General features: G+C 39.4%; 1 protein-coding gene across 2 annotated transcripts; it reads left to right on the top strand.

Annotated features, from left to right (window-relative positions):
• Positions 1 to 426: 426 nt before the first annotated feature.
• On the top strand, positions 427 to 14390 carry BIVM (basic, immunoglobulin-like variable motif containing). Of its 2 annotated transcripts, XM_019474389.1 has the most exons (11): positions 427 to 493; positions 972 to 1575; positions 3027 to 3153; positions 4066 to 4161; positions 4265 to 4369; positions 6223 to 6317; positions 7598 to 7730; positions 8850 to 8921; positions 9792 to 9875; positions 11857 to 11953; positions 12885 to 14390. In XM_019474389.1, exons 2-11 carry the CDS (start codon positions 1086 to 1088, stop codon positions 13173 to 13175), a joined length of 1590 nt encoding a protein of 529 aa, XP_019329934.1. In that variant the 5' UTR covers positions 427 to 493; positions 972 to 1085; the 3' UTR covers positions 13176 to 14390. The 2 variants fall into 2 exon arrangements, with proteins under 2 accessions (XP_019329934.1, XP_009286452.1); XM_009288177.1 differs by lacking the exon at positions 8850 to 8921.
• Positions 14391 to 15244: the final 854 nt, after the last annotated feature.

Below are 15244 nucleotides of genomic sequence, written 5' to 3'. Positions count from 1 at the left end.
GCTGCGTTCAGTGCAGGCAGCGGCGGAGTACGTGCGTGTGTTTTGGTGTTTCCGTGTAGCCTTTCAAGTACAGCCCTGCCCGCGTTTGGTTGCGAGACCCGCTTCTGGCAGGGGAAGACTCGGGCCCTGTTGGTGCAGTTCAGTGGCCGGCGGCCGGTGTCCCAGGAGCCCGCTCTCGGGGGAGACTCCTGCCGCCTGCGGGCCGGCTTTCCCATCCGCGGCGTGCGTCTTCGCACCGCGGGCGTGCCAACTGCTGAGAGGAGGGATCACACGTACTGTCAGTTCGCTCTTTAGAAAAGATCGTTAAAAGGAAGCCAGCCTTCTGAGTTTGTTTTTGGTAATTCTGGGCTACTATAAATAAAACCCGATGCTTTTCTTTCTCGCATCTTGAAGAATAGGAGGCGCGCACAAATAAAAGGGGACCCTTAACAGCCATTTGAGGAAAGCAGTGAAACAGATTGAGGGCAGTGTTGTCAATTTACAGTCAAGGGAGGTAATAGTTACTGTAATTTTCTGTAAGCTTGAACTTAATTTGCAGCAAAATTATGCAGGATTCTTGAGAATCAAGTGAGCTTAAGTTGCTCTTTCTGTGACTTATTAATTTGTATGAATTATTTTGGACTCCACATATGCAAGGTGTTGTGACTGTAAGGAATAGAAGTGATCAACCACAAATACATAAATGTAGGAAGCTTTTCATTTTTTTTAATTTTATTTTTTTATTCGTGTGCTGGTTTACAAGTGTAATTACTGACAGTGTCTTCTTCATGGTATTACTATGGGGCTGTTGGCACCTCACAATAAAAAGTGCTGTTTGTAGAATTCTAGAGGTGCCTAGGAAAAGACACGGTGTAAGTTGTCATGTATCTTGAAGGGTATTTCAGCTCTTATTGGATATGAGTTTAAAGATAAGCTTTGTGTATATTTTATGTTGATTGAGACACCTGTACTAACTTACCATTTTCTTTCAGGTACCTCGTCAATACCTTGCAGAGGCAATGGAGGCAATGATGCAAACTCTGTTGTAATTAAAACATAAAGAAAAACATATTCTTAGCTGTACAATACTCTTTCAGTATCGTTCAATGCCTAACATTTCAGAAGATGAAAAGGAGAATGGTTCTGGAAATAATGGAAACACTGAAAACAAACATGGGAAAGAATCCCCAGAAGCTTCTCTTCATGATCCCGTGAAGCCATACTGCATGTCAGACGCCTCCGCTGCGTCCTTGGTGTCTAGGGGAGACGGGCATTATCCATGGGGATGTCCTGTGACTCATACACGAGAGAAATTTTATACCATCTGCTCAGACTATGCTTTTTTAAACAGAGTAACATCTATTTGTAAAAGCCCAAGTGCTTCAGTTAGTGCCTGCCTGTCAGGCAGTGCTGCCTTAAACGTTGGAAATAACACACCTAGCTTACTCGGCATTCAAACTGGTGCTTCAGAGATAATCTACAGTGAAGAGACTAACTTGGAAGGCTTGCCTGGCGATCTTGGAAAGCTTCCACTGGCATGGGAAATCGACAAATCGGAGTTCAATGGCATGGCCACAAATCTGAAGAACAAAGCAGGTGAGGTGGTGAAGATTTGATGTGGTGATAGGAAAAGGCTTCATGTTTACAACTTGTTTGTGGAGGGAGCTGGTCAGCACGTGTATCTCTTGGGGAAGTGCTATAGGAGAGCCTGTACGTCATTTCAAACAATTTGCTCATCGGGAAAGGAGGGAGAGATGGAGGAGGAGTGAAAGTCAAGTGTCGCTGCCTGGGGAAGTGGCTCTAAAACAAGGCTGGCTTCTACTTAACTGTGTGTGGGTTTTTGTGGGGTATTGTTTGTGGTGAGTTTTGGTTTGGGTTTGTTTTTTTTTTTTTTTCTTTTCTTTGAGTAGGACCTGGTGCATTGTGCAGTGATGACTTTCACCTGTTAAGTACCGGTTTGTCACTTGCAGAAATCTTTCAAGGTACTTCAGAGATGTATTTTGAAATTAAAGACATAGTTTATGGCAAGAAGTAAATGAAATCATTACAGTGTTATTTAGGAAAGCAGTTGTTTTCTGTAACAAAATTGTATATATTTTGATTTCCTATAGGCATACAGTGTTAGGGAGCCCATTTCTTTAAAACTGGCTCCTTTGGTGCCTCCTATGTTCTTTCTCTGCTTAGTCACAGATTGCAGCTGTGAATCAGGCACTTGCACACACACACTTGGTTTTCTTTGTCCTGTAATCCCTCTGCTTAGCTAGAGCTGGCTGTAGATTTTTTTTCCATAATGGGTTGGCTAGCTAGTCAAGTTCCTGTTTTGTCTTATTAGTGTGAAACCAGTTTATCAAAACTTAAATACGGTTAGCAAATTGTCATGGCCTTTTCATGTGTACATGTAGTGTCTTTAAGAAACAAATGGTAATATCTTACAGGATGGTAAGTTTTGCTAAAATATATGTGGTATATTTCATTTGGATATGATGGCTTCAAAATGGGACAGAAATATTCCTGCTCTAGCACGTGGCCCAACTCTTCATTTTCCACTGTCTTAGTGGCTTACAAAAAGGAAAAGACCTTGAGAGTGTATTATTCTCACTGGATTTGCATGTAAGTTTTCATCGGAAGGTGTAGCTGGTTACAGAGCTTGGCTGTGAAAAACAAGTGTTTCGTTATGTTTCCCTGTGCATTTAATGTTAGGAGATGGGAAGTCCATGTTGGTCTGAGAGTCTATTTCTGGGATGGCTGATTTAACGCATTAGAATAATCAGATTGACTGCTCTCTCTAAACAGTCGGGCAGGTCATCATTCATTCTATTCAGAAAAACATGACGTTGTTTATGGAGCTAATGGCAGCTTTACAAACCTGTTGACAATCTTGATTATGCATTTGGGCTTTTTCCTTCAATTAATGTTTAGTCCCAGTTTGCACTTACTGACACAACCAGTGTCTCTATTTGAGGTGCATGCTGTTACTAAAAATATTTAAGAAGAAAGATATTAAGGGTAAACTAGGCATTCATTTGTTTCTGAAATCTGTTTTGCAGGCAACATGAAGAAACAAGTGACAAAGAAAAAATCCCTAGACAGAAAAAGCAAACAATACAGGGAGTGTCCTCAGCGTTCTGCTCTTGAAGACGTGAAGGAGAGGAAAGTGTTGGACCTCCGGAGATGGTAGTATTTATGAATTGTATTTAAGATTATCCTCGTACAGTTTGTCAGTAAACACTGCTGCTGGTTATCTGATTTCAAACTTCTTAATAATGTCTTCATGGGTTTTTTTATTAGAAATGGGGATATGTTAAGCATACATAAACTAAATCTCATACTTTCTACAAGAAGAATGAGAGCTTCTCTCCCATCTGTTGAAATTCTAAACCCATTTTTCTTTCTGAACATTTTTTTTCTTTCAATAAGGAAAAAAATTTTGTGGGGATTCATTGCTAAAAAAAAATGCAAGTTTGTTAGCATGGTCAGGCAAAAAGTAACCTTAAACATAGTACAGATATGTCTTACTCCTGATTTTTCTTTTGACTGGGAAATACTTGACCAGAATCTGTCAGTTCTATACAGCCTATATCATGTGAATATAGCTCACTAAATTCACTTAGTTTAATGAATCTGTCTGGTTCTTACTGTATACCTATGACATCAGAAAGTTAGAGTTAGCCTAGGGAATCTGCGACCTGGAATGACATTCATTAGTAACTTGGTAGAGATGCAGCTTACTACAAGTTCACGTGTAAGAAGAGACTGGATCAAACTGTACATTTTATTAGTACAGAACCATTTTTTCCTACAGCATCATTTGTACAGAACTCCCATGGGACTGTTAGAAATTTGACTGATTTGTATGAAATAGGGTAGTAGTATCTGACAAACTTAAAGAAATTGGTTAACATATTTGCTCTCTTTTTATTATTAAAGAATGCACTCCCTTTTTTTTTTTTTTTTAATACAGGTGAAGTAAAAATTTTTAATATAACATGCACTTCAGTGGCATGGCATGCAGAAAAGTGGTTCAGGTTGCTCTTGTAACTAAATCAAGAATGCTTACTAACGTGTTTGGGTTTTTGTTTGTTTTAGGTATTGTGTTAGCCGACCTCAATACAAGACTTCCTGTGGAATTTCATCCTTAGTGTCTTGCTGGAATTTCTTATATAGTACACTGGGAGCTGGAAGGTAAGTCACACATAGACCGCTTTGCCTCTAGAGAGTCTAAAATAATTGCTAATTTACTTTATTAAACAATTTTTTAAACAATTCTTTTCCCCCCCCCCCCCAGTTTACCACCTATTACTCAAGAAGAAGCTTTGCATATACTGGGCTTTCAGCCCCCATTTGAGGAGATTAGGTTTGGTCCCTTCACTGGAAATACAACTTTAATGAGGTATGTCTGATTCTTTTGATGTAGCTAAATTGTTAAGGTATGCAAAAATAACATAAAACTAAGGTAGCACTTTTAAAAATACAGTAGAAGTTCATTTATTTAAAAAAAAAAAAAGTGGCTGACACAAGTTAGTCCTCTTAAGTTTTAGAATAATGAAGCATACCTGGGTACTCTGACAGTGCCCAAAGAAACCTTTCAAAGAGTTTTTTGCGCTAGTCATTTTGTATAGTGCAATGTTGCTACACAGATCAGGTGAACACAAAATTCTATTTGATTTTTGGTTCAGTTTGTTTAATGGTCGTGTAATACTCTAACGAATCCAGTCTCCTGGTTAGGAAATTTTTTCTTTACCCTCATTTTCCTGTTTTTGAAAATGCATGTTAAATGCTTGTTAATGTCACCGAAACAGCCTGAAAAGGCAATCGATATACTAGTAGCTTTATGTAAAAATTAATTTAAGAATTGAAAATGAGATAGTGAGTGCTGCACCTTTGCTGCACTGGAGCTGTTCAGGAGAAGCGGGGGGAAGAAAAAAGGGCTGGAGTCACAGAAGACTTGGACTTTCAAATTCTGTTTCACTTCTGCTCTGCTGTTTCCTGATCTTGATCACTTGGGTCTAAAATCTTTGTCTTTTTTATCTTGTTTTATTAAACTCATAAGGAATTTTAGGATTAAACAGGGCTGGGAGCATATTGTACTTGAGTGTTGAACATCTTGACAGGGCTTTGGTGTGTTACCCTTCTGTGAGATCTAAAAATTTTGCAGTGTTCTTGCCTGTTTCATGAGTTGCATTTGATCTCGTTAGTATTTTTGAAGGCAATATATAAGGTTTGGCACAGAATGTGGGTGCTGGATTTGAAAATGTGGCAGCAGTCTGTTCTTTAATGGTAGCATACTGGCTAGATCGTTGAAGAGTGTCATGAAAATTTCCTTCTCTGCCTTGGGAGACTTGGATCCAGATTTTGTATCTCTTCAGGAGTATGTCAGGGTATAGCAACCCTTATAGACCAAGCTGATAAAGTGTTCTGTCTCTTTATATCAACAGTCTATACAGCCAAAAGTTAAACTTGGCATTCTTCTTCATTTTCCCCTGTGAGTGCCCTAAGCGCTGCAGAAAAGTTACCCTTACTAGGTTTTTTCTGCCTGGTCAAATCATTTTTAAGTACTTGGCAGACTGGAAAACAGGAGGGCTGAGAGCCAAACCCGTCACCCGACATGGGTTTATGATTGAGGTATTGTCTTCAGAGAGGTGAATTCGAATCTTCTAATGTGGAAAAGTAAATATCTGAGACAAAATCTTCTTGGCAGACCTGTCCTCACGTACTGCTGCTGTGAGGAGTTGCAGTATGGGACTCCTGTAACACTTGGGCATGGTGAAGCTTACATGATAGAAGCCCAGCATGATATGCAGAAGGTCTCACTTGAAGGGTCCTGCCTTCTGATGTCTTAGAAGATTCCCTTTGTGCAGCTTACAAATCATGGTTGAAGCTTGGCATTTCAGAATGTGAGTGTCTTTCTAAAGGCTGAGTAACTGAAAGTTAGAGGTGACTGGACTGAATACAATAGGACCAACGTTTCAAATCCAGCCCTTTGGTTATTATGGATCTATGTCGGGTCTGAAAAAGCAAGATGGAGGAAAAGGCTTTGAGTATTTATATATCCCTCTAGGGTATGTTAAGTTTTGTTTGTATTAGGGTACCATGGTCATCTACAATCTATATACTACTGAGGTAGGTACTTAGTAGCACACCGAGACTTTTTTCTTAAACTGTCAAGCAGAGGAAAAGTGGGAGGAAAGACAATTGCGTTTGATAACTCTTGAGTTACTACAATCTTTAAGCTTATTGTTTCAGATGGTTTAGGCAAATAAATGATCACTTCCATATCAAGGGATGCTCCTATGTTCTGTACAAACCTCATGGGAAGAACAAGACAGCTGGAGAGACTGGTACGTAGCTAATCCTAAAGCATTCGTCTTGCAGTATATAAACTGAAAAATCCTGCAATGTGTAGCATTTGACAGGACAAATTCTGTAAGTGGTACTTCCAGTTTGAGATAAGCTATCAAATAGCTCCAAGTTGCCTGATGTTTCTGGTTTTACTTTTCTTTTGCCAAACCTTTCATTTGTACTTTTATTTATATAAAATATATTCTGTGCTATATCTTCTGCTATCACAGACCTGGAATTCTAAGGTATCCAGGAGGACACTGCACTTCCAGTTCTGTGTTGGTGTCCTGGAAGATGTGTTTGCTGCAGTGTCCTGGGGGAGCAGCATGTTTTTATTTCAGCATTTTAGAAATCTATGTTGTATAAAAACTTAGAATGTACAGCACAAAAGTATTAATGTCTTTAATAAATGTTTTGTACTTTTAAAAATGCAATTTTAAAGTTAGTGAACTCATCTGTTCTGCCCGAGTTTAGCTAACATCTGTCTCCAAAAGTTAGGTGATTATGCTCAATTAGCTTATGAAGCTGCATTTTTAATGTTTACTTTTAAGTGTGCTACCTGAAGAAAAATTATACTTTCATATACAGTTTATTAGCCTTTGGTATAGCCTGGGTAATTATCTTCCAACTGGAAGGTTCTTTAAAATGATAAAACCGTGCTGAAAAGTTTTGGGGGAGATTATTAAAGTGGGAATCCCCTTTTTGTTCAGGGTATCCCACTTGAGAATTCTTTCATGTTTCAGTGCCTTTCCTAGCCTTTTCCTGAAACTGAGCACTGCAGTCACATTACAAAATATTGTGTGCCCAAGCGTGGGAGGTATTCCTGAGACTAGGAAGCTCCAAGAAGCTCATGATACCAAAACGTTTGAAAGCTTTCAGGGATTTCAGCAGTATCGTTGATACGTGCTACATCTGACTTGGGGCAGTGGGACTGCATTGTGTTGCAGTGTGTATTTCCTAGGTTAAGAGATACTTTCGGTTCTTTTTTTTTGCAGAACAAGTAATTTTTAACATGACTTTGGTCTAAATACAATGTATACTTTATATTGCATTTCCCTAATACAGACTGTGTGGCAGATGTTATTTTTTTTGTACCAGGCAGGAAATTAAATACTAAGAAGTTTGAAATCAGAACTGTATTTTGTGCATGCCTGTCAGGTCATGTCCTCTAATTTAAAAAGCAGTGTAACTATTTTATGATATCAAATAGGTCTTTTTTGCTGAGGATGTTATGCAGGACCCGAAGCACTCTGGACTGTAACCTGATCTTTCTTTGTAGCTGCGGGGGCCCTTGCAAAGCTAACACATGGACTGAGAGATGAATCAATGGCCTACATCTACCATTGCCAAAACCATTATTTTTGCCCAATTGGATTTGAAGCAACCCCAGTAAAAGCTAGTAAAGCATATAGGTAAGATACTGTGTTTATGCTTATTTTAGTGGAGGAAATGTACAGAAGAACTTACTGCAAGTTGATACCGTTTTTCTCCCTAAATAACATGAGCATAAGAAGACAATCCCTGACAAAATTAGCAGATACCGATAGTGGGGAGGGCTAAACAATGGAAAGAGTAGGTCACTAGTGTAAGGTGAGCCTCAGTCTTGCACTTTGCTTACCAAGCAGTCTACCTTTGGCTGTGTTGAAGATGTAGAGTCACATCAAGGAATGGAGAATGCTAGCTCTACTTTTAGAGTTCAGAATGGTAATTGTGTGGAGGTAATAAAGCGTAATCATCTGAATCTAATTTGTTCCCAGTGTGAGACTGTGACCATGGGGTTAATGAAAGCTTTTCGTATATGAACAAAAGAATACAGAAGTTTTTTATTAAGACTGCATTCACTGACATGCCATGTGAGTGAGGAGAGTTTGGAAAATAGGTCCCGAACAGAAGTCCAACACATCAGTCTGATTAAATTTACCAAAAGGTTAATGGCTTGCTTACTTGATCAGTTACTAAGAATCTGCACTGGAAAAGCAAAGTAAAAAAAATTTGTTTACTGGACCAAAAATGCAGTTTGAGAAATAATATGGTCCAGCGTGTGGAAACTTAACGTGTGTCATATCTATTTTGAATTTATATTGTTTAGTAATGACTGAGAGCAAAAATTTCAATAGTTTGCCCATGGTTGAAATGGATTCTCAGTCACTAGTGATGTTATTTTTAAGTCAGTATTAGATTTTCTTCCTAAAAGCAGATCTCTTCTGACAATGTAACATGAAGTAATGACTTCAAGGAGCTTATATAGCCTTATTTTAGGCTGGAGGTCAGACCAGAAAAGCATCCTGTTCTCTTCATATCTTCTAATATCTTACTGGGAGAAATGATGTTTAGGTTCCAGAAGCACTATTAATAGGTTCTGCAGCAGTTCTTGTTTACCTGTTTTTGCATTCTAGTTACAAAGGAAAGCTTTTCTTTAAAAATCAAGCTAAGAAATGTTTTAAGTTCCAAAAGAAATGAGTAGATAGGTTGCTAGGCTGAGTTTAGGAGACAGTTCCTAGGTCACCCACAGACTTCCTGTATGATCTTAGGTTGCTGGATTTGGACTCGGGAGACCTGGGTTCAGTTCCCAGTTCAACCACAGACTTCCAGTGTGACTTTAGGTAAGTCAATTAATCTATCCTGTGTCTTGGTTTCCCATCTGTACAATGATGGCATACGTTGTTATTTTACAGGGAATTATAAGCAAACAAATTATTGCAAGCAGTAAGGCCGTATGCTGTCTAATTCCCTAGGCAGAAAAATCTCAGTTTTTGTTACAGTTGAAACTGAAGTAGTTTTTCACGGGATAATTATACACAGGAAGTCACAGAACAATCCTCTATATCTCAGCAGTCTGCCCTGACGTCTGTCACAAATTTTGCCTGACAAGGTTACGGCAGGTTTTGAGTTTCTTGGAAGTTGCTCACAAACTTGAACGAGTATTGGTTGAGGGTTTTGTTTTTTTAATATGTGGTATTGGATGCTTAGGAGGAAGGGATTGAAGTTACCAGTTGTCTTCATACAGGTTACCCTACAGCTGTCAGTAACAACTGTCAGCTGGGGTGTAGTTTAAAAATAGTGGAAAGGGCTCTTCCGTGACTCTGTTAGATATCACGGATGGGGAGGAAGATGTTTGTTCCACGTTCATGTGGCTTTCCACAACTCTTATTTCCATTGTTACATATATATTTATATTTGGATCTTACACTAGGCTGCCTTTCATCTGAGTAACACTATTTTTTAGGAAGATCTGTCTTTTTCCCAAGTAATAAGCAATAGCTTCTATCTTGCTTCCAGGCCTTGTGAAACAAAAAGTTTCCCTGTATGCAATTCCAAACACTATTTATAGCGCAGGAGCTGGTTTTTAGTTTGGCTGAGGAAACAATTTTAAATGTTAGAAAATCCAAAAAAGAACAACAGAATGTTAATCTCTCTTTTTCTTTTTAGTATGCACAATAAATCTTACTAGGATTGTATCTTCTATTGAACAGAGGTCGTGTCTTGCAGCAAGAAGTAGAATATTGGATCTTAATTGGAGAGCCGAGCAGAAAACATCCAACAATACACTGTAAAAGGTATGTTACTTGGTAAAAATTTAAAACAATATATTTTCTTTCAAAACAAACTGTATTTCTCTACTAAGGGTCACCAAGCGACTTTATAGGTTTGGTTTTTTTTTTTTTTTTAATGAATACACTATAGTTCTAACAGAAACAGGTGCTTTAGTGAGAAACTTCATGTTTTGACCTCAAGGCTGGCTTTGCAATTTTATATTGCGTGGCAGGACACGTGTGGGCTGCTGGAAGCCACAGCCTGTTTCTCTTGTTTGAGCGTGACACAGCTCACATTAGTCAGGAAGAAAAGACACCTCAGCCGTCTGCGGTCGTGCCAATTGCGACGTACAGGCTGCATGAACTTTGGAGGAGCTTATGCCGCAGTTGAGGACGTACACAGGCTGCGTCTGGGGTGTGCACAGGATATTATGCTGCTACCAAGATCTCCTAGCTCAGGCGCAGGTACAGCCTGTGCTCTGTTGCGTTATTAGCTTATCTGTGCATTAAAACAATACATTTATGGTGAGGTCTGGCTCATATGAAGCTGGTGTCTAAACTAGACATACAGACTAGGAGAGCTAGAGGGCGCTATGGAGAAAGTTTGTCGATGAGTTATATTTGTCATGCTAAATTAATAGAACAGCTTTCTCAGCTTCACTTGACGTGCTAGTTCATAATGCCTAGTACTAATTTCTGAAATGAGGGAACAGTGCAAAAGAATAGTGTTCCTCAAGAAACCAATTCCGTGGCCAAAACATAGGTTTTAGCAAATAGCTTCTCTGCCACCCCTTGAGTTAATTATGGAGTGATTTTTCTTGGTACATTAGGAAAAGAGCTGGGGGGGGGGGGAGGGGACGTGGGGGGGGGGGGGAATCACACAATTTACTCTTTGTTTCCTCTTCTTTATTCTCTAATTATTTTGAAAATTGTTTGAAAGTGATTATCTGACGGTTTCATGGCCAGTCAGATCTATCCCAGTGCCTAAACCCCAGATATCTTCTTTTTTTTGTTTTGTTTTGTCAGTGATGTGATTATGTCAATAACTGTAAATAGCCGGATACTTTGGGCTAATGAGATCAAGTGCAACAACATAAAAATCACATTATGCATGCGGTTGCTGTGCTGAGAAATGGCGTACTATCCATCCTACTGACAGAATTTTGTCCTGTGGTATGAGCTACAAATGGCACAGGAAAAGGTTTCTGAATATAGAATACAAACCTTTGTAATATTATTTTTGATGGCGGAGATGTTCTTCCTCCTGCTACAGTCCCAATGAGAGCTAGCAGAAAGTTCTGTGCTTAAGGTGGGAGGACAAAGTTTGGGGTAGAAATGGATTTTCTGAACTTGGAGGGTGATGTTAGAGAGGAGCAGGTAATTGGACGTTGACAGAACTGAAAAGGCGATGTGTAGGCTTAAAGAGGTCTGGAATATGGGGATATTTGTTGCAGTTGGGCTAGAAGGAGCTATGAAACTCTGAAGAGCTGAGTGAATGGGGAATGATTGAATTGATAGTTTATTACAGATGGGAATTAAATAGAGGAGTGAGTTATGGTGAGAGCTGTCTGGTAAAAACAGATTTGGTGGGCAAAAAAACCCAAGGGTTTGAACAAAATAATATAAAAGGGTAAGGGAGGATTAAATAAAGTAAAAGCTAGTGTTTCTCCTTGCCTGAACTGCGCTTTGCTTCTTCCTTTCACAAACTGACAAATTGGTAAGGTGAGCAAAGAAACTAATGACTTGAGTGCTCTTACTCATTTTGGAAGGTGTTTCCCAAGAGCAGGAATAATCACTGAATGCTTTGATTAAAAGTGACGCTTTTACGTCTAGCTTGATTTCTCTAATACTGAGGCTTTTATATCTTTACACACTCGTTTATCTTGAAATCACTGGTAAGACTATTTAAAGTTGCAGATCTGTGTTTGCATGTGTGTGTACATGAGTCTTAGTGGTGCTGAGGTTTCGTAAATGTCAGCTGAGTAGTAATAATCTTATTCTGTAGGTGGGCAGATATTGTCACTGACCTAAACACCCAAAATCCAGAATATCTAGACATTCGACACCTAGAGAGAGGATTGCAGCATCGAAAAACAAAGAAGGTAAGGTAAACATACTAAGATGGGAGGAAATTCATGGTAGATTTTTGGCAAACTTATTCATACTTCAGTAGTGTAAGATAACGTCACTAAAAGTGTTGCTGAAGACAGAAGTCAGATGTGGGTACTTACATACCAGAGTCATTTATATTTACTTGCAGGACGAGGTACAATGCAGCAGTAGCCTGGCATATGCTAGGATGAACCAGGATATCTGCCTACACAAGATATTTGGTCACAATATTTAACCTTGGTGGCTTAAAATGTAGCTGCAGCAAGTATAGAAATACTCTACAGACAAATTACAGACAGATCCTTTTGGTGCGTGGCCTTCTAGCTACATGCAAGCAGGAAAGAAAGTACAGTAGAGCAGGATCAAACATAAAAGAATGAGGATCAAACATAAAAGAATGCACGTGTCTGTTGCGTGGACTTACTGTCAATACATACAGCTTTCTTTCCTATAGATAGGATATATCTCGTGGGTGGGGGGATGTATTTTTGATTTGCAGATTGAAAGTCTGTGAGAAATAATAGGCTGAAGAGATGATTTCAAATGTGGAGACCCTATGGAAGACCGTGTCAGCAAGATGAGAAGGGACCAGAAGAGATAATTTGTGTGAAAGTGGCTGGAGAGTAAAAAGACTAGCAGGAGATAAGTTACACTAGCCCACGAAAGTTAAAAGGGATAACTTAAAAAGATGAGAAAGAAGGCAGTAACTGAATCTGGGAAACAATCAAAATTGATTGAGCCGAATTGTTTGTTTGTGGATATAGTTTTGTGGGGGGTTTTGTTTGTTTGTGTGTTGTTGCGGTGTTTTTGTTTTCTTTTTTAAAGAATTCTGTTACCCGCCAAGATGCTAATTTTGTATATCTATGTATGTTACAAGTGCGCCTGTGTGCATTTAACGAAGAACCTTTTTACTTTGATTAGGTTGGAGGAAATCTTCATTGCATCATTGCCTTTCAGAGACTTAACTGGCAAAGATTTGGTCCTTGGAATTTTCCATTTGGAAACGTTAGACAGGATAAACAATCCCAAACACAAGGCCAAGGAATTTCCAAATCTGAGAGTGAAGACAATATCTCTAAGAAACAACACGGACGACTGGGTCGATCTTTCAGTGCTGGCTTTCATCAAGAATCGACGTGGAAGAAATCTAACCTTCGTCAGAGGAGGAACAGTGGGTATCAGAGTTACAATGATTATGATGGAAATGATTAAAATTAACTTTAGATAATAGAGTTGATATATTAAAGTTAGTTTTAATCAAGACATATTAGGGATCTTTAGTCCTAGAACACATATGAATAGAAATTATGGTATAAGATACAGCTTCATAATTATTAAATAAATCTGGTGATACGGTTGCAATGGATGAGATCTGAAAGTGTAAAATGAAAGATAAGCACAGATTATTGTACTTTTGCAATCAAAAGTCAATATGACAGCAAAATCAATCATTTCTTTTGAAATAATTGTACTAGGTCCTGATCCGTGAAAACAAAAGAGCAGATTGAAATTAGTCAATGTAATAAACAGACTTCATTGAAAATACTTAGTATTTGAAAGCATGAAAATTTATTATATGACTTTATAAAAAGGGTTATTCTGCAAATGGTGTAAGGGTAAAAGTAAACATTGCCTTCCTTTTTAACACTCCATTTTATTAAGGCTGCCCATATCCAGTGAAAATAAAAAAATCACATAGGTTAGGAAACCCTGTCAGATTTACAAAGTGAACGTACCTTCTCCATTTAGTTCCCAGTAGACTTCTGTCAGTCAGGTAATCATATTTTGTCAAGTAGGTCTCGGTTACTTTCCCCTTCGCTGGATGCCTGTTTTAGACTGAGAGGAATCGCCTGTGGCGGGGAAAGTTCAAGGACGGACCTTCTTTATTGCTTTTGCTCTGTGGGTACAGCGGCTGAATTCTTACCCTGGAGCCTCTTGAGAGCACGGACTCACTTAACACAAGCTTGTGAAATTCAGTATTAAAAAGCTGCATTTACCATTAACCAAATGAGCCGGCTGAACACTGCGTTCTGTTGGCAGTTCTTTTCCTTGTTCAGTCTTAAAACTTCTGTCACTTTGCTGCTGCTCTTTTAATTTTCTGTGAAAGGGATGCAAGTGCCGAAAACTGCTGGCAGCCCTTATGATATTATATACCTCTCAGCCAGCAAACAATGCTTCTTCAGTCAGGTGTCCATGTGCGCCCCCCCCCCCCCCCCCCCGATTTGAAATGTATCCATTTGTTTGCTCAAACACATCTCAACAGTTGTAACTTCTGCATACAAATGTTCATACCTGCTCAAGGATTAATTTTTTTGACATAAACAGATTTGTCATGGAATGCAGGGGTTTTGTAGGTTGCTGCTTTTGTTAACCAAAAATGGGAGACTTTTAGACTTTTGTTCTTTCAATAAAATTTGTTTTCTATTTTGTTGTTTGCTTTTCGTTTGTCTCGGGAATGGCGACCCTACGCTTAGTGAAGATTTTCAGGAAAGCAGGTAAACGAAGGGTCAGAATCGCAACCCCTGCTTAGCGAAGTAATCCTGGAGGTAGGACCTCTTTGCTCATAAGGCTGTGCAGCCTCTGTGACTTAACCTCTAATACTTAACTTCCCAAATTCTGCAGGCTGATGACTGAACAACACCCATAGGCTTTGAAAATGTAGGTATTTTCCAGATGAACTATTTTCAGACTTAGTTTTTCCAAGCTGGATTTGGGCTGAGGACACAAATCTCTTTAGAATACTCGAGCAGTGTTCTTTAGGGTACTTCAAGGCTTAAATGAGTTATATAAATGTATCCAAGTTTTGCCTGATAATGATAGTTGCATTGAGGAACAGGGAGCCACCTCTCCGATACTAGCTTGCTGCTATTCTTAAATAGGTGTGTTGCAATGGACATTATTTTCACAGTCACTGTTTTGCTCTTGCTTTGGAGACCGTCGCACTTCATCGTGAAGTAGGCGGCACCGGCAATTCTTCCAGCGTTAGCAAAAGAAGGAAGATGCGTGTCCTCAGGGACCTGCTGCTGGGACCTAGCGCAGGCTGCCTGCAGCTTTCCCTAGGGATTCCCTGGTGGGAGAAGCGGGGTGCAGCGAGGGGTGCTGGGGATGCGGTGGGAGCGGAGCAGGGAGAGCGCAGGCCGCAGGGAAAGTCATGCTTAGGGGTCTGTGCTACCTGTGCCCTCTGGCTCGTTTTGTGAGAAGCCGGGGAGATGGCTACGGGGCTGGGCGTTGCCAAAAAAAAGAAAGAAAAAAAAAAAAAAATAGCGGCTCTTTTCGTGAGG

This window comes from Aptenodytes forsteri, unplaced genomic scaffold (genome assembly GCF_000699145.1).
Source record: "Aptenodytes forsteri isolate BGI_AS27 unplaced genomic scaffold, ASM69914v1 Scaffold123, whole genome shotgun sequence".
NCBI lineage: Eukaryota > Metazoa > Chordata > Aves > Sphenisciformes > Spheniscidae > Aptenodytes > Aptenodytes forsteri.
The sequence above is the reverse complement of the archived record's forward strand: the minus strand, read 5'-3'. Positions and strand labels throughout refer to the sequence as shown.

Excerpts from the sequence above, each read along its gene's own strand:
- BIVM (XM_019474389.1), top strand. The coding sequence starts at position 1,086 with ATGCCTAACATTTCAGAAGATGAAAAGGAGAATGGTTCTGGAAATAAT. Across the intron at positions 4,370-6,222 it reads GGAAATACAACTTTAATGAG|ATGGTTTAGGCAAATAAATG; the intron begins GTATGTCTGATT and ends TTATTGTTTCAG. Across the intron at positions 9,876-11,856 it reads CCAACAATACACTGTAAAAG|GTGGGCAGATATTGTCACTG; the intron begins GTATGTTACTTG and ends CTTATTCTGTAG.